Source organism: Pristis pectinata, chromosome 21 (assembly GCF_009764475.1).
Source record: "Pristis pectinata isolate sPriPec2 chromosome 21, sPriPec2.1.pri, whole genome shotgun sequence".
Classification (NCBI taxonomy): domain Eukaryota; kingdom Metazoa; phylum Chordata; class Chondrichthyes; order Rhinopristiformes; family Pristidae; genus Pristis; species Pristis pectinata.
In genome coordinates, this window is record NC_067425.1 from 33,996,281 (window position 1) to 34,020,555 (window position 24,275).

Here is a 24,275-nt window from a genome sequence, read left to right on the forward strand (position 1 = left end):
TGCACATTCTCACTGTGACCTTGTGGGATTCCCCCAGGTGCTCCACTTTCCTCCGACATCCCAAAGGTTAAATGGCCGTTTGTAAATTGTCCTCAGTGCGCAGGTGGGTAGTAGAACTGATGAAATGCGGGGAAAGTAGGTTACGGGGAAAATTAACAAAAGGAAAGGGATTGTTCAGAGAGCCAGCATAGACTTGATGGGCCACATGGCTTCCTTCTATGCTGTAAGCAAGTTAGAATATGTCCAAGTTTCCTTATTAAAACTGGGTACATGACTTCAGTCATTGAATGTAACACAGCGACAGATAATGGTTGGAAGTGCTATTTCTAGTTCAGGAATTGAATACAAAAAAAAATTTATATTGATCAAATTAAAAATATTTAATCAAAAGTCATGCAAAACCAGACTCTTACATATAGTCAGATACATATCAATACATTGATCTTCACAGAAAAGTTCAAAAGAGAATAGCTCCCTAGTCTGTACTGTGTCTGGAGGTAAAAGTAACCAGGATTTCCCAGTAAAACAGCCCAACAGAGTTCATTTAGAAGAAGTTTTATGGTTGGCACCGAGCAAATTAATCTGGGTCACAAAAAAAATGAAACCAAATCCAATTGGAAAAAAGTAGCTATGTAATAAAAGCCAAAGCTGGCAGTAATATAATCACAAGACAACTTGTAAATAAGATGTCAGCTTTGCCTTTGAGGCAGTGCTTGCCTCATCTTTGTTGAGGGAGGTACAGTCATTCCAGCAAGATGTTAAACCAAGGCTCCCTCTACCCCTTGATTCCATGCTGAAGACTTCACAATACTATTCAGAGAGGATGAACTCCCTGTTGAGGCCGTACCTGGCATACTGTATACAGTTTTGATCTCATTGCCTAAGAAAAGACCTACTTGCCATTGAGCAAGTACACCAAAGATTCACTGGACTGGTTCCAGGGGTGGCTAGTTTGCCACGTTGAAGAGAGATGGAGTAATCCAAGTCTATACTCTTTAGCGCTTGGAAGGATAGAAACATAACGGGGTCGACAGGCTGGATGCAGGGGCGATGTTTCCCTGGCTGAGAAACTTAGGTCCAGGAGTCGGTCTCAGAACAAGGGAAATGCCATTTGGGACTGAACCAAAGAGAAGTTTCTTCAGAGGGTGGAGAATCGTCAGAATTTTGTACCCGGGAAGGCAGTGAGGGCTCAGTCGCTGTGTTCATTCAAAACCTTGATCAAATTCAGCGGGAATAGGATTCTTTAACCTGCTACTGTCAGAGTAAGGTCTGAACAAAGGTTGAACTAGCTCCACAGAATGTTTCCTTGCACTCCCTTCAGTGACGGCAAGAGGGAGCTGCACGTGAAAACACCATCCATAACGAGCAGCACATGGACATCGAGTGAGAGCACCTCGGAGAACAGCAACACTTGGTCACAGGGCTACGTTTCCCAATTCTGCCTGCAAATAGCTGGTCTAACACATACTTGGCAATCACATCAAAAAGCCCGCTCCCCCAGGCATGCCCACCTCAGCCACCAAAGTGTGCACATTTCGAGGTTAACCAGAGAAGCCTGTGTTTGATAACATCAGGAGCTTTGCGAGTCAGTTTTGATGGGAAGTCCAGGATCTGAAACGTTAACCCTTTCTCGTTATAGAAATGCTGCCTGACCCATTCAGTGATTCAGAATGTTCTGTTTTTATTATAAATCAGTCCATTGGCAGGACAAACTCCTTTTTTGCTCCCTCCAGCTAACAAAGACATTTCCCAGACGAAAACTAGAATTTTTTTTTTGAAAAGTTAAACTGAAGACATTTGGACCTGCCCAGCTGCTTCACGCACTTCACACCTGCAACTAACCTACAAATTGCCATTACAGTGATGTCCACAGCTTCTGGGGTACACAAGCTGATCTTCTTCCAGGCAGGGTGTACCTGAAGTTCATACAGCTATTGGGGTTCTTTTGTGCATTAGGACAAAAGAGTAAAACGTACAAACTATTGGGAACTCTGGGAAAAGTATCTGTTCATTAACAAGTCTGAGATGCTAACAAAGCTAAACAGCATCAATGATTTCAGTTTTCACAGAACAGGAGTAATCCTGCACTGGGAATGATGGCTGGAAAGTCCAATCAGTTTGAGTCTCTTGAGAAGCAAGCAGCTTTTTCTCTCCAAATGCCACTTGAATACCTGGAATCGAGAAAAGGATATCACTGCAGCTTAAAGTGTGGTAATACAATGGAACTGTATAAATATGAAGTTACATTTAACTGTTACCTCAACCTCATTATATAAGATATCTTTATTAGTCAATGTAAAATAAGTTACTCTTTCTAACACGGTCAAAATCTACTCCTGATCTTCTACTTAAAAGATTAAATGCCTTTCAATTCTTGCCTCCTCTCAGTCTACTCTGCTGTTTTTTTTTAATTAAGATCTTGTAGCAACTCACCGCACCGGCATCGAACCGGCTCCCAACATCGCGAACGTCATCGGAGGCCCCGATCCAAGATGGCGCAGGGCCCTCCTTCTTCCCCATCGTCGGGCTAGGAAAGCCCACGCGCGGGAAGGTCAGGTGACCCGCGCGTGACGTCAGCGCGGGAACTGTAGCGCGGGAAGTTTTGGGATATTAAAGGCGCACTGCGCCCTGTCGTTCATTTGACTTCTGATTTCGAACCAGCGACTCTGTGTCTTCATTTTGTAGTGTGTAGCTAGCCGCTACAATATCTTTATTAGTCACATGTACATCGAAACACACGGTGAAAGGTATCTTTTGCATAGAGTGTTCTGGGGGCAGCTTCCGGCGCCAACATAGCATGGCCACAACTTCCTAACCTGTACGTCTTTGGAATGTGGGAGGAAACTGGAGCACCCGGAGGAAACCCACGCAGACATGAGGAGAACGTACAGACTCCTTACAGACAGCGGCGGGAATCGAACCCGGGTCGCTGGCACTGTAATAGCGTTATGCTAACCGCTGCGCTACCGTGCCTGGCCTTGGTGAGTACAGTGTAAAGTTCTGGTCTCCTTGCCTAAGAAAGGGCCCACTTGTAGCAAAGTGGTTCCAGAGATGGTGGGTTTCCTCTATGTGAGGAGACATTGAGTAGCCTGGGACTATATGTATTAGCTTTTCGAAGAATGAGAGGAGATCTCATACAGTTATACAGCACAGAAGACAGGCCCTTCAGCCCAACTTGTCCATGCTGACCAAGTTGCCTACCTGAGCTAGTCCCATTTGCTTGCATTTGGCCTATATCCCTCTAAACCTTTCCCATCCATGGACCTGTCCACATGTCTTTTAATTTTTATTCAAATCTAAAACCTTAAAAGAGTTCAACAGGCGGGAGTTTTCCCCCAGCTGAAGAGTCTAGGACCAGGGTTCAAGTCTCAGAATACCGACTGGGCCATCTGGGACTGAAATGAGGACAAACTTCTTCATAGAACAGTACAGCACAAGAACAGGCCCTTCGGCCCACAATGTTGTGCCAAACTAATTAAACTAGTAATTAAACGCCTAACTAAACTAATCCCTTCTGCCTACATGATGTCCACATCCCTCCATACTCTGCATATTCATGTGTCTATTTTAGAGCCTCTTAAACACCTCTATCGTATCTGCCTCCACCCCCACCCCTGGCAGCGCATTCCAGGCACCCACCGCTCTCTGTGTAAAAAAAATTGCACCACACCTCCCCTTTGAACTTTCCCCCCTCACCTTAAATGCATTCCCTCTGGTATTAGACGTTTCAACCCCAGGAAAAAGATACTGGCTGTCTACCCTACCTATCCCTCCCTTAATCTCATAGACTTCTTTCAGGTCTCCCCTCAGCCTCTGCCTCTCCAGAGAAAACAACCTAAGTTTGTCCAACCTCTTCTCATAGCAGAATCCCTCTAATCCAGGCAGCATCTTGGTAAGCCTCTTCTGCACCCTCTCCAAAGCATCCTTCCTATAATGGGGCGACCAGAATTGAATGCAATACTCCAGATGCAGCCTAACTAGAGGTTTATAAAGCTGCAGACAGGAGGTGAAGATTTCTCTACCTCAGAAAGCTGTGGAGCCTCAGTCTTTGCATTCGTTCAAAACAGATCCATTTCTGGATATTAGGGAGAGTCGAGGTATGTGGGGATAGTGCAGGAAAATGGAGCTGTGGAAGATCAGCCTTGGAAGAGAAGGCAGATGAGGAGGAATTTCTTCAGCTAGAAGGCGGCGAATCTGTGGAATTCGTTGCCACAGAGGGGCTGTGGAGGCCAAGTCATTGGGTGTGTTTAAGGCAGAGATTGATAGGTTCTTGATCGGTAAGGGGGTTAAGGGCTACAGAGAGAAGGTGGGAGATTTATGTCCATTCCAGGTGCAAGCCTTAGCTCAGTGGTGACACTTACACCCACATCATGATAGGGACGCCTCACAGGACAAAATTCTTACTGACACGTTAGAGGGAGTGGTATAGTGCAGGCGCCATCTTATGGAAGAGGTATTAAACCAGGGCCCTTCTGCTCCGATAGAAGCAAAAAGATTCTTCAACACTGCTATCCAAGTAGTTGGCAAGTTCCTTCACTAGGTGAACCTCGGATATTCCCCATCAAACTTACAGAATGTTTGAAGAAAACACCTGCTATAATATCAAGAACAACTTTGTTCTGTACCGTTAAATGCATCAAACATGCCTTTGTGTGAAAATAACTCTCCATTTGATGTTCTTTTCCTTAAATGCAACTCAGTGGGTTGTTAATAAGAATTTTGAGAAGAACACATTGGGGCAACATTACCAAACAGAAATCTGGAATGCGCTGCCAACATTACAAAATAAAAAAATCACTGAAACGTGATATTTTTCTGATAAACCTTTAGCTGTTTGTACTGTGTGGTCCCAGAAGAGGTCAGAACCCAATGCCCTGGTCATTAAGGAGTTCACAGCTACAAGAGAGGGGGGTCTCATTGAAACTTACTTAATACTGAAAGGCCTGTTTAGAGCGCACGCGGAGAGGGTGTTTCCGTTAGTGGGACAGTCCAGGATCCAAGGGCACAGCCTCAGAATAAAGGGACATCCGTTTAGAACTGAGATGAGGAGGAATTTCTTCAGCTAGAAGGCGGCGAATCTGTGGAACTCGTTGCCACAGAGGGGCTGTGGAGGCCAAGTCATCGGATGTATTTAAGGCAGAGTTTGTAATTGGTTCCTGATTGGGAAGGGAGTTAAGGGTTATGGGGAAAAGGTGGGAGAAAAGAGTTGAGGAAAAGAAAATCAGCCATGATTGCATGGCGGAGTAGACTCGATAGGCTGAATGGCTTGGTTCTGCTCCTATATCTTATGGTCTAAATTCCCAACCATGCATCCCTCAACTGCATCAAGGATACAGTCATAGTCACTCTCCTAACCCAACTGGAAGTAGGAAAAGAACTCCCTACACGCCACTGTCATCTTGACAAGAACACAAATGAGAATTAAGAGAAAACTAGCTGAAAATGTCAAAAATCTTCTTTAAATAGTAAAGACAGGAGGAACCCTTTCCTTAGGCAGACGTAACTTACCAACTGTTCTGACTTTGGGTTTGATCGTGGTCTGAATTTTCTTGTTATGCAACTGATTCACTCCACAGACTCTGTTCGCTCCACACAGCTGATCACTCAGTCCGACTGGTGTGCGGTTGATCACACTGGCCGTACCCGTTGGCTGCCTGCTCTTTGAAGATGGTGGGCAGTTATTCGGGGAGGGGACATTGGTGGTCAGGGCGCAGCTCTCGCTCACACTACTCAAGCCGGACGTCCCGTTGGTGGTTTTACAGCTCTCTTCGTCAGCAGTCTCGTGGATGGTGTACATGACGGAGGTGCTGGCGTCAAACAGTTGGTGTACAACCTGCAAACATCGGAAAAAGAGTTAACGAATTCAGGCGAGGCAGGCAGAGAGAAAGTGCACTTTGAGAGAACCGGTATAGATGGCAGTACTGTTCTTTTGTGCACTTCGGCAGAAGCTTCCCGTGTCCTGCTCCGCTTGCTTGATGGACCTGCACAGTCGCTGGAGTCGGCCGGTGCTGCGTCCATTTTCAGCTTGTGCCTGGAGGAAAGATAATTAAAATATCCTTAAATGAGGTAGGCCAATTAGATTGACACAAAACCTATGGGTGCAGTATTGGTATTGGTTTATTATTGTCACTTGTACAAAGGTACAGTGAAAAACTTGACTTGCATACTGTTCGTACAGATCAATTCATTACACAGTGCAGATACAGAGTGCATTGAGGTAGTAGAGGTAAAAACAATAACAGTACAGAGTGAAGTGTCACAGCTGCAGAGAAAGTGCAGTGCAGGTAGACAAAAAGGCGCAAGGTCATAACAAGGTAGATTGTGAGAGTCCATCTCATCACATAAGGGAACCGTTCAATAGGCTTATCACAGTGAGATAGAAACTGTCCTTGAGCCTGGTGGTATGTGCCCTCAGGCTCCTGTATCTCCTGCCTGATGGGAGGGGGGGGAAGAGAGAATGACCCGGGTGGGTGGGGTCTTTGATTATGCCGGCTGCTTCACCAAGGCAGTGAGAGGTATAGACAGAGTCCATAGAGGGGAGGCTGGTTTACGTGACGCGCTGGGCTGTGTCCACAACTCTCTGCAGTTTCTTGTGGTCCTGGGCACAGCAGTCGCTATACCAAGCCGTGATGCATCCGGACAGGATACTTTCTATGGTGCATCGATAAAAATTGGTGAGTGTCAAAGAGGACATGCCAGATTTCTTTAGCCTCCTGAGGAAGTAGAGGCGCTGGTGAGCTTTCTTGACCGTGGCATCTACATGGTTGGACCAGGACAGGCTGTTGGTGATGTTCACTCCTAGGAACTTGAAGCTCTCAACTCTCTCGACCTCAGCACCACTGAAGTAGACAGGTGCATGTACACCGCCCCCTTTCCTGAAGTCAATGACCAGCTCTTTTGTTTTGCTGACATTGAGGGAAAGGTTGTGGTCATGACACCATTCCACTAAGCTCTCTATCTCCTTCCTGTACCCCGACTCATCGTTATTTGAGATACAGCCCACTACGGTGGTATAGTATTAGATGTGAGCAACTGATTAACATGAAGGGTTATTAATTATCTATTCAAATCATTCATGCGTAACAGCAGGGCCTGAGACCCATCAATCTGGATAGCCCATAATAATCACTGTCCTACTCATCCCGTGCATGATCCAGGGGAGGGGCTTTGGGGCTTCATTCAGTGGGAAAGTGTCACACCAGGGGGACAGAGCTCGTCCAAGGGGTGGTCCATCCCCACCACAGACCCTGACCCTTTGGCCCCTGTCTCCTGGTGACCAAAATACTGGTGCATCTTTGCACCGATGTACTCGGCAGGATCCGAGCAGCAAGGCAGAGCTGTGGGTTTGTGGCCACCGCTCACCGCTGGTGTTGCTGAGGGAGGCCTGGTCAGTGATCCAGCCGTGGGAACCCCAGCCTATCTGTCACCCTGCACCCACCTCAAACCCACCCCTGCCCGTCGCTACCCCCCCCCACGGCCACTATTCCCCACTCTCGTCCACCGTTTCACCACCCCAGCCCAGTCCACAAACCTCTGCTCGCCATCCCGTCCGTTTCCTCCCCAGTCCCAACTCTCAGCCACTGCTCCCCGCCCACCCACCATAGGGGCCAACTGAAGAGACCAGCACGGTGGTCGCAACTAAGAAAAGCTGCTGGAAACACTCAGCAGGTCAGGCAGCATCTGTAGAGACAGAAAGAAGTTGATGTTTCAGGTCAATCAAACACTGGAACTACAGGAGATAACTTTAATTAAAGGTTGAGCTGAAACATTAACTCGCCTTCCCTCTCCACAGATGCTGCTGGACTTGCTGAGTATCCGCAGCATTTTCCCTTTATTTCACATTGTCCACGTGTGCGGCATTTTACTTTTCAGCTGGTTGACCGATGGGGTTAGTTCCTCCTGTCCACGAAGCTGCAGTGAATGACTGAGGGTCTCCTTGCCTCCTTCAGGAAGGATGCAACAAGAGCCGACCCCAAGCAAAACTGGAGGCCTTGATATTTAAACACAACCCGGGGGCAGGACACTACCTGCAGCAGGAGGGTTTGAAGGGGGAGAAAATGACATAGGCTTTGGATCCCTGGGCTCTGGGGTGGAAAGAGGGGGAGAGGTGGGGGAGGGGGAGAGGTGGGGGGGAGAGAGAGGGGGGGAGAGAGAGGGGGGGAGAGAGAGGGGGGGAGAGAGAGGGGGGGAGAGAGAGGGGGGGAGAGAGAGGGGGGGAGAGAGAGGGGGGGAGAGAGAGGGGGGGAGAGAGAGGGGGGGAGAGAGAGGGGGGGAGAGAGAGGGGGGGAGAGAGAGGGGGGGAGAGAGAGGGGGGGAGAGAGAGGGGGGGAGAGAGAGGGGGGGAGAGAGAGGGGGGGAGAGAGAGGGGGGGAGAGAGAGGGGGGGAGAGAGAGGGGGGGAGAGAGAGGGGGGGAGAGAGAGGGGGGGAGAGAGAGGGGGGGAGAGAGAGGGGGGGAGAGAGAGGGGGGGAGAGAGAGGGGGGGAGAGAGAGGGGGGGAGAGAGAGGGGGGGAGAGAGAGGGGGGGAGAGAGAGGGGGGGAGAGAGGGGGGGAGAGAGAGGGGGGGAGAGAGAGGGGGGAGAGAGAGGGGGGAGAGAGAGGGGGGAGAGAGAGGGGGGGAGAGAGGGGGGGAGAGAGGGGGGGAGAGAGAGGGGGGGAGAGAGAGGGGGGAGAGAGAGGGGGGGAGAGAGAGGGGGGAGAGAGGGGGGGGAGAGATTGTGTGTGTGTGTGTGTGTGTGTGTGTGTAAGAGAACGTGTGAAAGAGGGTTTGAAGTAATTCAGAACAGGAATGGAAGTCAGGATGTAACATGAAAAAGAAAACAAAACTGTACACAAAAGAATTGGCTGAGACAAACGCAACCAGCACAAGAAGTGGCACCAGATTGGACGGAATAAGACCGAGGGAACGAGGGTGTCCAAATCCAGGAAGTGTGGTAAACGAGGTTAGTGAGCTGCAGCGATAAACAGTTACCTGGGATCAGGATGTTGTGGCAATAACAAAGTCCCGGGTCGAACCTAAGTATTCCTGGACACGAGGTATTCAGGAGATGTAGGGAGGGAGGGAAATGGGTGTGGAACGTTGATTTGGAGAAGTATTTCATTGCTGGAGGAAGAGGGTGCCCTCCAGAGATCCTGGCGAGAATCCACATTGTTAGAGTTAAAGAATACAGCTCTTCTCATAGGTCCCCAGTTCGTGGGAAGGATGAAGAAGATTGAATTATGAAACGGACAGTAACTAGAGCAGTGATAGAGGGGGCGGGGGGTAAGACCCAACCACCCCAGCATAGGCTGAGGTAGTCAGTCTGTCAATGCCTCCCCAGGCCAACACTGCATCAGGCATTGTTGGTTCCAGTCCTGGGAATGAAGACATAAATGGAGCAAGTGTATGTGGGGGAACTTTTCGGGAAGTGATTAGTGTACGACGCAGGGTACCATCATGAGGAAAAAGTACTTGATTGGAGTGGATTGAAAATGGATCTGCCCAGATCAAACTGGAATCGAGAGAGGTGGGAACAGAGAGGCAGGGAGGGCAGTGAGGAAGAACTCAAGCTCTGGATTTCAGACCTGGGGCTTTGCAAAGTTGTGAGGTGCATGGACAGGATGCCTCATGGGTGAGTCAGGACATGGGTCTGCAGGTACAGCGGGGTTGGGAGGCCATTATACAAGTCAGGTTGAATAAAGAAAGATCTAAGAAAAGAAATAAAGACAAAGAGAGACTGAGAGAAGATTGGCAGCTATCAAGGAGATTCAACAGGTTACTTAACATGGGTGCAGACAGTCTGGCAAAGAGACACCTTTTGCGCTCTGGGTTGTGGGAAAGACCCCAACAACAGAGGTCAGCATCGAAGACATTGTCCATTCAGCAAGACGCACTGCTCGTTTGGTAGGTTGAAGCCAATGGGGAGATTTTGGGATTCACGACAAAACCGTCACAGAGCAACAGGCTTGGATCATCTCCAAGGCAGTTGGTAGTTTCAACCTGTGCACGAGCCACTGATCTACACTCTTAGCAAACAGAAGAGGGACCATGGCCCCTGCTGCCACCCCATGGCCTGTAGCTTGTGTAGTTCTGCCTTTGTAATTTTCAGAGGAGTGAACATTATTTTTTCTATTGGGAAACTTTAATTTGAATTGAGGATTTGTACCCAATGCACAAACTTATCTGTCCCCTCAAAGTTGACCTTGTGACCAAGGAGATATTTTTTGTTAAATAATTCCAGGTCTCCAGCATCTTCAACTCTTATTTTGGCTTCTAATCCTAGTAGCTGCAGTGGTAAAGAAGTTGTGACCATACTGCCCCGCAGACTCACTCAAACGGTTTACCTAGCAGAACAAAACTGTTCTAGACCTGACAGAAGAGCTGGAGGCACAAACAGGCAGTGTGGACACACAGGAATCGGCCCAACTCTACCCAAAGACAAGGCCGGCTCCTCTGCAGGAGGAGCACCACAAATTGAACGAACGCCACACGCACTGCGTGTTCTGGGGACTTGACCCAAAGCATTTCCTTCCAAAGGTACAGTTATTAGGACAGGTGTCCAAAATCTTGGCCAAAAGGAGGGATGCTTTAAGTGTTCAAAAAGGTATAGGAGGGGATGATGGCAGAGCCCAGACTGCTAAAGACAACTATCAATAGTGGAGCCAAGAAAGTGTAGGCAAGTCCCCACAGGACACCGTAGCTGGGGGAAAGTACATTTGTCAATATACACTGATCCATCAGTAGGCTCCCACACTTGCTTCAACTCAGGAGCAACCAAATGGCAAGTATATTTTAATTCCAGAGCAGGATCAAGCTCTTGTGCCCCACGAAATCAGAGCAAGAAGTCCTCACTGCTGCTCCCCCAGAACCTGCCGGGCACGTCCTCCCGCTCTGCGTTTCACAACTTTTGTCTATGACCTTGTTCTCTAACTGCTCCTGTTCACTCACTGAACAGATAACCTGGTTTTACCCTACAGAGACATTCCCCCTCCTCCACCTCCCCGCAGATTAACAAGCTTCCTTTCGTCTCCTTTCCAGTTCTGACGAAGGGCTTCCGACCCGAAACGTGACCTCCGTTTCTCTTCCCACAGATGCGGCCTGACCTGCTCAGTGTTTGCAGCATTTTCCGTCGTTTTGTTTTAGATTTCCAGCATTTGCTTTTGATTTTCTAAAGTCCTCAATGAACAAGTACCCAGACTGAATTATCTGCAACCTATCTTTCTTAAATTGTCCAGCCATTTTCCTTCAAACTGTTGCATTTAACAAATTGAGCGCCTTCCTTACACCAACAGGAGGAAATCTGTTCAAGACTATCCAATTATAACATTTGTGAATATTATTCTATAATTACACACACATCAGTTCCAAAGAGCAGCACAATCACAATTCCCTTTCAAACAACAACAAATGAACAAATATAAAGTCCAAAAAGAGAACCGATTGCAATTCTATGTGACCTTGGAATATTCCAAACCACCTCACAGACGTTGAGCTTCTGAAGAGTAGTGTCTGTTGTAATAGTGGAAATGCAGCCACCAATCTGCACACAGCAAGTTCAAATCAACCAGATGGGTTTCAGGAGAAAAACTGGTGATGTTACTGGAAGGAGCTGCAGCCAATCAGAAAGGAAATCTCCCCAAGCCAAATGGAAAATCCTAGAAATCTGAAAAATTGATAATGATGAAAAAACACAAGACAAGCAGCAGCTGTGAAGAGGAAGGATTAACGTTTCAGGTCAATGAACTTCCATCTGAACCGAGAAAGATTGGAGACAAGTGGGTCTTGGGATGCGGAGGGAGGGGAGACGAAATGAGGTGTGTAATAGGGTGGGAAACCAGAGAGGTTAACTGATGCTGCAAAGCTACACAAGTCTGGCAAGGCAGACAGCAAAGAAGGGAAGAACTGGTTACAGGAGCTAAAAAAAATGGGAGCAGAGTTATTTGAAATTATAGAAGGAAAATACTGCTAATGTGGGAAATCTGAAAGAAAAACAGAAAATACTGGGAATATCATTTCGGCTGAAATTACCGAGTTGCAAAGACTATAATGCAGCAGATTGGAAGAAGCGGTGGTGTTCTGGAAGAGTCTGCACTGGAGCTTCATTAGAACGGTGCAGATCCACAGGAGAGAAGGCCAAACTGGGATGGGAAGGAAAACTGGAAGCTTGGGCCATGCTTAAGAACTGAAATGTTCTGCAAAGAGGTTACACAATGTGTAACAGTAACCACATCGTCAGCAATGGATTCAACGCACTGCTTCGCCGAGGAACTGTGTGCCCCAGGCAGTGAAAAGGGAGTAGGTAATTGGACGGATGTAGCAGTTGTGTCGTTGTATGGGGAGAGACGAAGGCCGTGCACAAGCTTCCCCAACAGAATGGTCTCTTTGGAGATGGTGTGTTCGGTGATGGCGTCACACTGCAGACTCGGAGATGCTGGAGAACCAGTCATTCACCACGGAGGCTGCTGAGGTGGAAAGCAAGGACAAGGGGAACTCTACTGCGGAGGAGAGAGCAGAGGGAGAGAAAATGGCACCTGCAGGGACCCGGTCAACAACAGATTGGGACACCTCAGTGGAGGAAAAATGAAGATCCATTCAAAGCACTAGTAACATCAGAACAGATGAGGTAAAGCAATGGCGTCCATTGCACTGGATGGGAGATGAGTTGTCAGGGTTGCTGTGGGCTTATAACGAATGTTTGTTACTTGTCCGCGCCTTGAAATGCAGCTGGTGAGAAGGAAGGGAACAGCCAGGTGGACCACAGGAAGGGGAGGGGTGGAACTGGCCGCAAAGCAATGTAATTCACTGGATTAGGACAAGAGCTGAAAGCATCACTGACACAGTGGGGAGAAGAAGGAAGAGACTCAAGCGAGGATATTCCACATCTCCCACAAAGAGGTCGGCATGGCTTGGCCCCCCACACGCCTCCCACAGCAACAGCTTTTATCTGCGTTACGCGACTGAACAACTTATGCCCTTGGCTCCGATGCGAGAATGAGTTCAGATGGGTGTGAAGGGGGTCTCAGGTGAGCTCTGTCCGGGACTTCAACCTATTCTGGTACAGGGTAGGGGTGGTGAGGGATAGCTATCCGTGGCCACAATGAGCTGGTTGGGACAGGAAACTGTTAGAGCAGCAGTGAGTCTGTGAAATATTGCGGATGTAACAGGGAAGATAAGGAGCAAGAGGAAACAGGAACCGAGGTTGGAAGGAAAAGCAGGGACAATGCACTGTGACCATTGTGGCCTCAGGCAGGAAGTAGAAGTGGGCCATGTGTGGTTGAGGGACTCTGAGTTTGGGAGCTGTGGAGGGAAGATCTCCAGAGGGAGGGCAGTCAGCAAGGGTCAAAGTCAAAGTCGAGTTCATTGTCGCATGCACAAGTACATTGATATACAGAGGGATCTTGGGATACAAGTCCATAGCTCCCTGAAAGCAGCAACTTGTAGATAGGATGGTAAAGAAGGTGTACAGCATGTTTGTCTTCACTGAACAGGGTGTTGAATATAAAAGTCAGGAAGTCATGTTCCAGCTGTATAAAACTCTGGTTAGGCCACATTTGGAGAACCATGCGCAGTTCTGGTCACCCATTACAGGAAGGATGTGGGGGCTTTGGAGAGGGTGCGGAAGCGGTTCACCAGGATGCTGTCCAGATTAGAGAGCATGAGCTATAAGGAGGGGTTGGACAAACTCGGGTTGTTTTCTCTGCAGCGTTGGAGGCTGAGGGGAGACCTGATAGAGGTTTATAAGATTATGAGAGGCATAGATTAGTGAATAGAGTCTTTTTGCCAGGGTGGAAATGTCAAATACTAGAGAGCGTAGGTTTAGGGTGAGAGATTTACGTGATAAGTTTCTTTTTCACACGGAGAGTGGTAGGTGCCTGGAGTGTGCTGTCGGGGGAACTGGTGGAAGCAGATACAATAACAACATTTAAGAGGCATTTAGTCATACAGATGAACAGGCAGGGAATTGAGGCAGATGTGCAGGTTAAATTAGCATCATGTAGGCACAGACATTGTGGGCTGAAGGGCCTGTACCTGTGTTGTATTGTCCCATGCAAGGACAACTCCTTCAACCCAGAATCCATCTAGTGAACAAAGGTTGTACCAAGACCAAAGCAAGTATATCCTTATCTTGGAACAGGGGCTGGACCTCCATGCTAAGCTCTCACACAGTTCTTCCCAATCTCAGCAAGACTTTCTTACTTTCACACTGCATGTCTCATTAGCTCTAAAAACAGAAAATGTTGGAAACACTGAGCAGCTCAGGCAGCACCCGTGGAAAGAGGAGGAGTTAATGCTTTAGGCTGAAGACCCTTCACCAGAACTAAAACATTAACTCGGTCTCTCTTCCCACAGATGCTGCCAGACCTGCAGAGTGTTTCCAGCATTTTCCGTTTTATTGCAAAACTCCAGCTTCTGCTTTATTTTGATTTCTAAGTTCCATTTACTTTCCCAAATGTTTATTGTACCTCCATGGTCACTTGGTGCTTTATGGACCAATGTCCCAAGATACCTTTGACACCAGTATAATCACGGTTTAAAGTTCTTCCTATTCTTCATACCAAGTGCACAAACTTGCATGAAACTCTATCTGCCATCTTCTTGTCCACTCTTAACCTACCTCTGTCTCCTTGCAATCACAAGTCATCCTCACAGTATACCTTCCCACAGCGAGCCAGCCTCACGGACATTCAGTGATGTGTCCAAGTCATTAACATAACCTTATTTATTCCCACTGTCTTCTGTCCTTTAACCAATCTTCTACCCATGCTAACCATCACCATCCCTTCTGACTCAGGGTCACACAGCATAGAAACAGGTCCTTTTTCAGGCACCCATATACACTTGTTAACCTGATTTTGAAGTCCCACTTCTGTCTGCTGTAAAATCACACAGTGCCACAGGTTAATTCAAACGCGTTTATTTAGCAATGTAGCACTAGGGAGAAACCTCCTTACTCTCAGGTAGAGTCCGCAGCAGAGTTCTCCGAGCTACAGAGGGGGCAGACAGTAATTTATACAAACATTGTCACGCACACTTTAATGAGCCAGGCGCCACGGTTCTGGGTTGAGCAGCAAAGAAACAAAAGGACAACTGCAGAGAAACAAAGAACAGCATCGCACCCAAGGTTCAGTTAATTGGTTTGCAATCAAGAGACACAAAGACAGGTATCACACTCACTGTTTGGGACAGCCTTCCCATTTCCCGTTAAGTGCGACCATCATCCTTATAGTTTAACTTGATTGCAAGCCAATTAAGTCCCGGACACAGCAATTATCACTCAGCACCCAGCCCAGAAAAAGTGGTTTTGCTGCTCTGGCCTGCGAACCACCTTTTTAATCAGTATTTTGTGTAGCCACAGTCCTCATCAGTTATAAGATATGAATACAGTTATAGTTTATTAATCCTTTACTTCCTCACACTAATCCCATTTTATTCTCCCCATTTCCCCGTCAACTCCTCCCACATTCCGCCACTCACCCACGCACTAGGGGTAGCCCTACCAACCCGCACATCCTAGGGACGTAGGAGGAAACTGGAACACCGTGCGGTCATAGGGAGAAGGTGCAAACTCCACACAGACAGTGCAGGAGGTCAGGATCGAACCTGGGTCGCTGGGGTTGTGAGGCAGCAGCACTACCTACTAAGCCACAACTGAGGCTGGATCAAAAGTCCAGATAAATCTCCTCATCCCTGATACATCACAATGTCCACAACTTAGACCTGAGCTCAATAACAAGTCAAAGTTCCTTAAGATGCCAGCACAAAGGCAGTACTGGCCATCTCACACACTGAACACAATCAACTGCATCGCCATCCCTAGCAAATGCTGTTATATACATTCAAGTTTAGGTTTCTATTCACTAGAAAGTGTTTGTTTCAACTAACTGGATTATTACTAAAAGCAGGTATTTCTACATTCTTTTGTTTTCATTTAGCTTTCCTCTGATTGGAAGAGTTAAGGTTTCATCGGAACATGTTCAACTTCTAGAGTCAGTGCCCAGAGGAAGCAAAGAATGCTGACAGTCCATTTCCCTCCATAGATGCTGCCTGACCCACTGAGTTCCTCCCGGCTTCTCTGTGTGTTGCTATAGGACAGGACAGCACAGGAACAGGCCCTACAGCCCGCGATGTTGTGCCCAACTAATTAAACTAGTAATTAAAGGCCTAATTAAACTAATCCCTTCTGCCTACACAATGTCCATACCCCTCCATTCTCTGCACATTCACGTGCCTATCTAAGAGCCTCTTAAATGCCTCCATTGAATCTGCCTCCACCCCCACCCCTGGCAGCACATTCCAGGCACCCACCACTCTGTGTTAAAAAAAGACTTGCCCCACACATCTCCTTTGAACTTACCCCCTCTCACCTTAAATGCATGCCGTCTAGTATTAGACATTTTGACCCTGGGAAAATGTCAGTAAGACATGACAAGATTACTCAGAAACAGATCATGTTTTCCCCAGTCGCTATTTTCAAAGCACAGCCAATCGTCCAATGAAGTTTCTCTCAGGAGCAAGCCCCCCCCCCGCCACCCCCCCCAATGGGAGCCCTCCTCTCTGCTGATCGGCAAGGCCTGCACCACACAGGGCCTGAATATCTGCCAGTGTGAGCTCCGCCCCTTGGCTGACAGCCAATGAGATGCCAGCAAAATCCACACCTTAACATGTAGAATCCTGACAGATGGGTGAAAGTTTGACAAACTTCACATTCCCTGAGCACTTTCCAAAAGATCATGCAACAATGACAGGTCTATCAAACAGAGAATCCGCATGGGTCACTTTTCAAGCATCTCCTGATTAGAAAGGTTCTGGCGTAAAAGTTCAATCACTTCTAGGAACAGGATTCACCATTATTGATGCGATTTCCCAATCTGGATGCAAGGTAGGATGTTATCAATCCGGAATTGTACAAGGGCAGGAAACCCAAACTGCACCAAATGACGAATCCTTATGTAACAAGTTGCCAAGATGTGACTACCAGACATTCGTTAACTTACAAAGCTTGAATATATTAATTTTCACTACAATATCACTAACTTTTTGCCTTCATTTTTCACTCCGATAGCATGCCACTCTTCTACCACAGGAATTAATTGCACCAAAACTCCCACAGTGTATTTCATTCAGCCTTTTCAACTTACAAAACCTTTGCTTAAGGAAGCATTTCCTAAGAATTTCCAATTTTTGTAACTTATAGTAATTTTTACGTCTTGCACTGTACTGCTACCGCAAAACAACAAATTTTACGTCATATGTCACTGATAATAAACCTGATTCTGAGAATGCATCCTCTCAGCAATCGAGGAAAAGCTACACATCGATCCCCCTAATATCTTTAAGAGGTGCCCAGAGGTATATCCATAACAGCAACAACCAAACAACCCCAGAGAAATCAGAATCAGAGTTATTATCGCCGACTTAAATGACGTGAAGGTCAGGGCCAGGAGATAGGGTATGTCTTTAAGAGCTGGCAGTATGTTCTTTTGTGGGGATACAGCTAAACTGGACAGCATTAAAACAGAAGGAATAAACTCATCAAAGGACCAAAGTGTACTGTTTGGAGATTGGTTTGGAGCAAAGGTTGAGTGTTCTGCTAGCCTTGGAGGCAGTGTAGACTGATGCACTTGGCTAATTCCTGGGATGAGGGTTACCCCATCACGAACAACTGAAAAAGTTAGACTTGTATTCCTTCGGGCTTAGAAAAATGAGAAGATGTCTTACTGAAATACAGACCGCCCCCAGGTAACGAATAGGTTCTGCTTTTACAAATGCCCGCAAGTCGATTTTGTCCACAAGTCAGAAAAATACACAAAAATCACTTGATATGGTAACCACATCTCCACAGTATTGTGATGGGTGGCATCAAAAACACTGATCAGAAAGAACAATTACTAAGAGTGGAGAGAAAACTCATCCTGCAATGTATTACGTGCATCAGACTTCTGAATTTAATAACATTGTGGGAGCTCGTTCGTATTTACGGGTGTCCATATGTCAGGCATTCGTAACCTGGGACAACAAACAAGATGCTGGGGGAACTCAGTGGGTCAGGCAGCGACTGTGGAGGGAAATGGACAGTCGATGTTTCAAATCCTTCATCTGGAGTGCTCCAGACTCCAGCATCTGCAGGATCTTGTGTCTCCATCTGTAACCAAGGGATGGTCAGTATATGAGATCCTCAGGGAGCTCGACAAGGTCAGGTATTGAGATTTTCCACTAGGGGACATAGTTACAAGATTAGGGGGTGATCGCTTAAAACAAGAATGCGCTGGGAATTTTTCCTGCAGAGGGTGGTGAATCTGGAATTCCCTACCCTGGAGGATTGTGGAGTTCAGAACACTGGTGCTATTTATAAACAAGATAGATAAATTTTTGGAAGATCGAGGAGCTAAGAGCTGTGGAGAGCTGGCACGGAAGAGGAGATGAGGCCCAAGGCAGAGCAGCCCTGATCACACTGAGAGGCGGGGCAGGCTTGAGGGACTGAGTGGCCTACACCTGCTCCTATTGTCTGGTGTACTGTTGTTACATATACTGTGGGCCTTAACAAGAACAATAAGCAGCTATGACAGGGTTTGCATGCCACTACTTCCTATAAGGAGAAGCCTAACAGCATAAAGGTACCTTTATTAGTCACACAGTGAAATGCATCTTTTGCGTAGAGTGTTCTGGGGGCAGCCCACAAGGGTCGCCACGCTTCCGGTGCCAACATAGCATGTCCACAACTTCCTAACCCATACATCTTTGGAATGTGGGAGGACACCAGAGCACCCGGAGGAAACCCACGCAGACACAGGGAGAACGTACAAATTCCTTACAGACAATGGCCGGATTCGAACCTGGGTTGCTGGCGCTGTATTAGCATTACGATAACCGCTACACTACCGTGCCTAATGCTTCACTCCCTGACGATCTCAAGGCCTTTCATGCACACTTTGAAAGGGAGAATAACATAACACCTCTGCGAATCCCCACAGCATCTGGAGACCCTGTGATCTCTGCTCAGAGGCCAATGTCCAAACCTCCTTCCAGAGGGCGAACCCTCGCAATCCATTAGGCTCCAACACCTTGCGAGGGTACTGAAAGCTCGTGCCGACCAACTGGCTGGTGTGTTTAAGGACTCCTTCAACCTCTCACTGCTGCGGTCAGAGGTTCCCACCTGCTTCAGAAGGGCAGCAATCATACCAGTGCCCAAGAAGAGCAGGGTGAGCTGCCTCAACGACTATCGCCCGGTTGCACTCACATCTACTGTGATGAAGTGCTTTGAGAGGTTGGTTATGGCTAGAATTAACCCCAGCCTGAGCATGGACCTGGACCCGCTGCAATTTGCCTCCCGCCACAACAGGTCTACAGCCAATGCAATCTCACTGGCTCTCCACTCCCCCAGTACTAATAACCAAAACCTGAGCCTCTGTACCCCCCTCTGCAACTGGATCCTCGACTTCCTTAAAGGGAGACCACAGTCAGTGCAGATCGGTAATAACATCTCCTCCTCACTGACAATCAACACAGGTGCACCTCAAGGATGTGCGCTTAGCCCACTGCTCTGCTCTCTCCACACTCATGACTGTGTGGCTAAGCACAGCTCAAACACCATCTATAAGTTTGCCAATGACACCACTGCTGTTGGTAGAGGAGGCGTACAGGAGTGAGGTAGATCTGCTGGTTGAGTGGTGTCGCAACCACAACCTTGCACTCAGCGTCAGCAAGACCAAAGAACTGATTGTGGACTTCAGGAAGGCAAACACAGATCAGTCCTCATTGAGGGGTCAGCGGTGGAAAGGGTGAGCGGCTTCAAGTTCCTGGGTGTCGACATCTCAGAGGATCTATCCTGTGCCCAACACATTGAAGCAATCATGAAGAAGGCAACCCAGCAGCTCTACTTCGTTAAAAGTTTGAGGAGATTTGGTCTGTCACCAAAGACTCTTACAAATTTCTACAGATGTACGGTGGAGAGCACTCTGACTGGTTGCATCACCGCCTGGTACGGAGGCTCCAATGCACAGGATCTCAAGAGATTGCAGAGGATTGTAGACTCAGCCAGCTCCATCATGGACACAACCCTCCCCATCATAGAGGACATCTTCAAGAAGGCGGCATCCATCATTAAGGACCTTCACCGTCCGGGACATGCCCTCTTCTCGTTACTACAATTGGGGAGGAGGTAGAGGAACCTGAAGACCCACAATCAACGATTCAGGAACAGCTTCTTCCCCTCCGCCATCAGATTTCTGAACAGTCCACAAACCCATGAACACTACCTTGTTATTCCTTTTTTTTGCACTATTTATTTATTTTTGTAATTTATAGATTTTATGTCTCTGCACTGTACTGCTGCCACAAAACAACAAATTTCACGTCATACGTCAGTGATAATAAACCTGATTCTGATTCACCAATGATGAATTATGACACAGTGGTCAAAAGTCTCTATTCTCAACAGTAGTAAAACGGGGCAGGTCTTCCAACGATGAGCAAGTTTCCCAAAGCTCATCACACACATGCAGTTTCATCTGGCGCTTTCCCTGGCACATTCTTACAACAGGAGGCCACCTCCCAGCCGGAGGAGGCTGGGGTGGGAGTCCCGCATTTCCCAAAGTCCAGGCAAGCAGTGCCTCCATCGGCAGTAACTAGGCTGTCAGCCGACACAAGGGCTGGGGAAATCCCGCCGAGGTGCCGCGTTCCACTGACAGCTCAGTCTCACAGAGGAGGCCCTGCTAGACTGAAAGAGGCTGGTCAGAAGGCAGATAAACCAAACTGGAGGCAAAAAATGAGCTGCTGGAGGTCAAGCAGCGCTGGTGGAAGGAGGTGGACAGGCAATGTCTCGGGTCGAGACCCTGCACCTGATCCAACCCAAAACGTTGACCGTCCTTCTCCCTCCACAGATGCTGCCGGACCCACCGAGTTCCTCCAGCAGCTTGGGTTTTTTTTCGGTCCAGATTCCAGCATCTGCAGTCTCTTGTGTTTCCATGAAACGAAACTAGAAGACCGTCTGCCTGACTCCCAGTAAAGAAGACCCAAGGGTGCTGGCAGTTTCAGGAATAACTGCTGGTGGGACGGCAAGAGACACAGCTTCATGGGGCAGTTAAATCTTGCTTCCCATGCATAAGAAAATAAGAGCAGGAGTAGGCCACTCGGCCCCTCAAACCTGCCCTGCCATTCAATATGATGATGGCTGATCTGTCCCTGGCCTCATCTCACTTCAAACCGAGCTCCCCGTCCCACACCCTAAACATTCATTCCCACCACCACCAGCACACAGTGGCTGTAGTGCGTACCCTCGACACAAATGCATTGCAGTTGCTCGACCAGGCCACTGCCACAGCGTCTCCCAAACCCACGATCTCATCGACAAAGGCCGAAAGCAGCAGGGAACACCTGCAGGTTCTCCACACCCCCACGTCACATACCATCCCAGCTTGGAAATATATCGTGTTTGGATCTAAATCCTGGAACTCCCACCAAACTGCACGATGGAAGCAGCCTCATCAGGATTGCAGTGATCCATGACGGCAGCTCACCACCGCTTTCTCAAAGGCAGTTAGGGGATGGGAATAAATGCCGGCCTTGCCCAGATCACACAACATGAACAAATACAAAAAATTTTCCTTGGATTGTCACGGCAATTCAATTCCAGGAAGTCTCAACGCAATCTACAGCTAGTAAACAGTTAGAATGCAAAGATATATAGCCTGCACCCAGCAAAAGCTCGCACACACAGCTATAAGGAAACATTTTAAATACAGTGATACTGGTGGAGAAAGACAAACTGAGACTTGCCCTTCTTGAAGCCAAAGAAGAAAACTTCAGCCTGGGCTTTAAAACAAAAGGAGAGGGGGAATCAAAATTTAACTCTTCATTTGCATTCGTTGCCAAGCCTTCCACTTCCATTGTCTAATGGCAGCACTTTTGGGAGATCACAAAAGATACGTTCTGGAAAAAAATTACAACATCCACTTTGACACAAAAAAATTCCTGAGGCCAGAATTAATCGGACACCTCAGTTCAAAGGCCGGCTTCTCCGCCTCACTCTATGCTTCAACAGGTCACCACTTCGTGGGGTAATGAAATGGTAACGTCACTAAAGCAGCAGTGTCTCGACACAGCCAAGCTGTGAAGCATCCAACTTACATCTATAAACATAGAACACTACAGCGCAGTACAGGCCCTTCGGCCCACAATGTTGTGCCGACATTTTATCCTGTTCTAAGATCTATCTAACCCTTCCCTCCCACGTAGCCCCTTATCAATGATAGTAAAATGTGTCTATCTCAGACTCAATAAACATGGGGTCAAATTGTCAGATCGATGGGGGAAAATCAGCTGAATTTGCAGCCAAAATGAAAACAAAATAGGAAGTGGCAAGGTTACATCTCAGGGAGAAACCTTGTATACATGGATCAGGATCAGAACTCACTGATTTCCCACCTCACATTCCAAAGGCATTTGGTGGGACAGTGTGCAGACAGCCTGTTCTTTGTGCTGGAAGTCGAGGGGTTGAGTGTGGTCCCAGACTTTCAAACAGGTGGGAAGTTCTACAGGCAGCTTCTGTTGGGGGCTGATCCAGAGGCAGGGCAGCACCGCCTCAGTGGGGCACCTTGCCCTGTGCGCTCATGTCTCTGGGGGAGGGGGGGGGGGGTGCTGAAGCTTTTGATTCAGAGTTGGGACTGTGCCACTGACACTGACCCCCTCGGATGCACAGCAAGCTGGCCTGGTGGGAGGTGCTGAGAGAGAGACAGAGAGAGAGCAGGCCACGCCGGAGCAAGGGTTGCCCCTGGTGTGATGGTAGCGCAGCCCAGCACAGGCGGGGGAATCCCAGTGCAGGGGGTAAATCAATAGATCAAAGCCCCGCAGGGTGTGGGGCGCTACCTGTGCGGCGGCTCCTTCTCCTCCCCCTCTGCCTCCTCCTCCTCCTCCTCCTCCTCCTCCTCCTGCCACCGCTTTTTTCTCAGGTGATGCAACAGCAGCACTGCCGACATTTCCCAGCTCCCAGGCTCAACAATATCAGCAGCCCACCCACCGTCTCTCGTCACTTCTGGTGCACGTCGGCGCGGCTGCCTGGCTCACTACCACCCCGCTGCTATTGGGGAAAACCAAATTCACGATTTAATTTCTCCCCGGACCAAAATTTACTGCGATTAACCGACTAGGGATAGATCCATGCCACATTTGCAATTTAGGAGCAATTGCATTTGAAAACCCTTCAATTTAAAGATAAAACGTTTTTATTTCTTCGATGCAGAATTGCAAAACAGTGGGTTAATTCAATGGCTGCAATGTTTGCATTGATTCTGGTACTGGATTCATTGTGTTGGATTTCTGGAAGAGACAGCCGCGGATGTTAATAAGGTTTGCAACAGCCAAGTCGTGTTGCAGCGAGCAGGCTTCCCAGGGACTGACTCCTAGTGCGCCTCTGCTAGTTTGCGGGGAGTTGGGTTTTGCAAATCAGTACGCTTTCTGCAACATCAGATTTTACCAGTAAAAACTTAGCAAATGAGAGGAGACAGAGTGAGTCACGAGGTGGCCGTGGCATTGGGAGGGTTGCAGGCTCAGGGTAGTGCAGAGATCCAGGAACCATTTGTGTGTGGGGATTGAGCAGCCACTTGGGAATAGACCAGTGGGCGGGTGGTGCTTAGCGGGCACCAGGAATTCCAGTTATTGGATTCTCCAGCTCTGACAAAGTGCAGGGGCCAATGGCTACTGTCTCTCCCCTACCTTCTGTGCTGCTGCTGAAAACTAACATGTTTTTTTCTGTTCCCCAGGACGTTATTCCTCGGAGCGCAGAAGAATGAGGGGAGATTTGATGGAGGTTTACAACATTATGAGGGGTATAGACAGAGTTAATGCGGGTAGGCTCCTTCCACCTAGATTAGGAGAGAGAAGTACGAGAGGACATGGCTTTAGGGTGAAAGGGGAAAGATTTAGGGGGAACTTCTTCACTCAGAGAGTGGTGGGAGTGTGAAACGAGCTGCCATCTGACGTAAATGCGGGCTCAGTCTTAAGTTTTAAGAATAAATTGGATAGATACATGGACGGGAGAGGTCTGGAGGGTTATGGACTGGGTGCAGGTCAATGGCACTAGCGGAATAAAGTTTTGGCACAGACTAGAAGGGGCGAATGGCCTGTTTTCTGTGCTGTAGTGTTCTATGATTCTGACAAGTGGACTGGGACCAGAAACGTTAACTCTGTTTCTCTCTCCACAGGTGCTGCCTGACCTGCTGAGTATTTCCAGCATTTTCTGCTTTTATTTCAGATTTTCGGCATCTGCAGTTTCTTGGCTTTCATTTACAGGCGGAGCTGGT

The 24,275-nt window shown here is 48.0% G+C and overlaps 1 protein-coding gene across 2 annotated transcripts; it reads right to left on the minus strand.

Annotated features, from left to right (window-relative positions):
• Window positions 1-379: 379 nt before the first annotated feature.
• On the minus strand, window positions 380-22,967 carry LOC127581436 (uncharacterized). 2 transcript variants are annotated; one of them, XM_052035858.1, is made up of 5 exons: window positions 22,843-22,887; window positions 21,754-21,906; window positions 5,923-6,031; window positions 5,509-5,833; window positions 380-2,171 (listed from the first exon to the last, which is right to left on the minus strand). In XM_052035858.1, the coding sequence occupies exons 3-5, from the start codon at window positions 6,016-6,018 to the stop codon at window positions 2,038-2,040; spliced, it is 555 nt and encodes a 184-aa protein (XP_051891818.1). In that variant the 5' UTR covers window positions 6,019-6,031; window positions 21,754-21,906; window positions 22,843-22,887; the 3' UTR covers window positions 380-2,037. The 2 variants fall into 2 exon arrangements, with proteins under 2 accessions (XP_051891818.1, XP_051891817.1); XM_052035857.1 differs by lacking the exon at window positions 21,754-21,906 and having other exon boundaries at window positions 22,843-22,967.
• Between the last annotated feature and the right edge of the window lie 1,308 nt (window positions 22,968-24,275).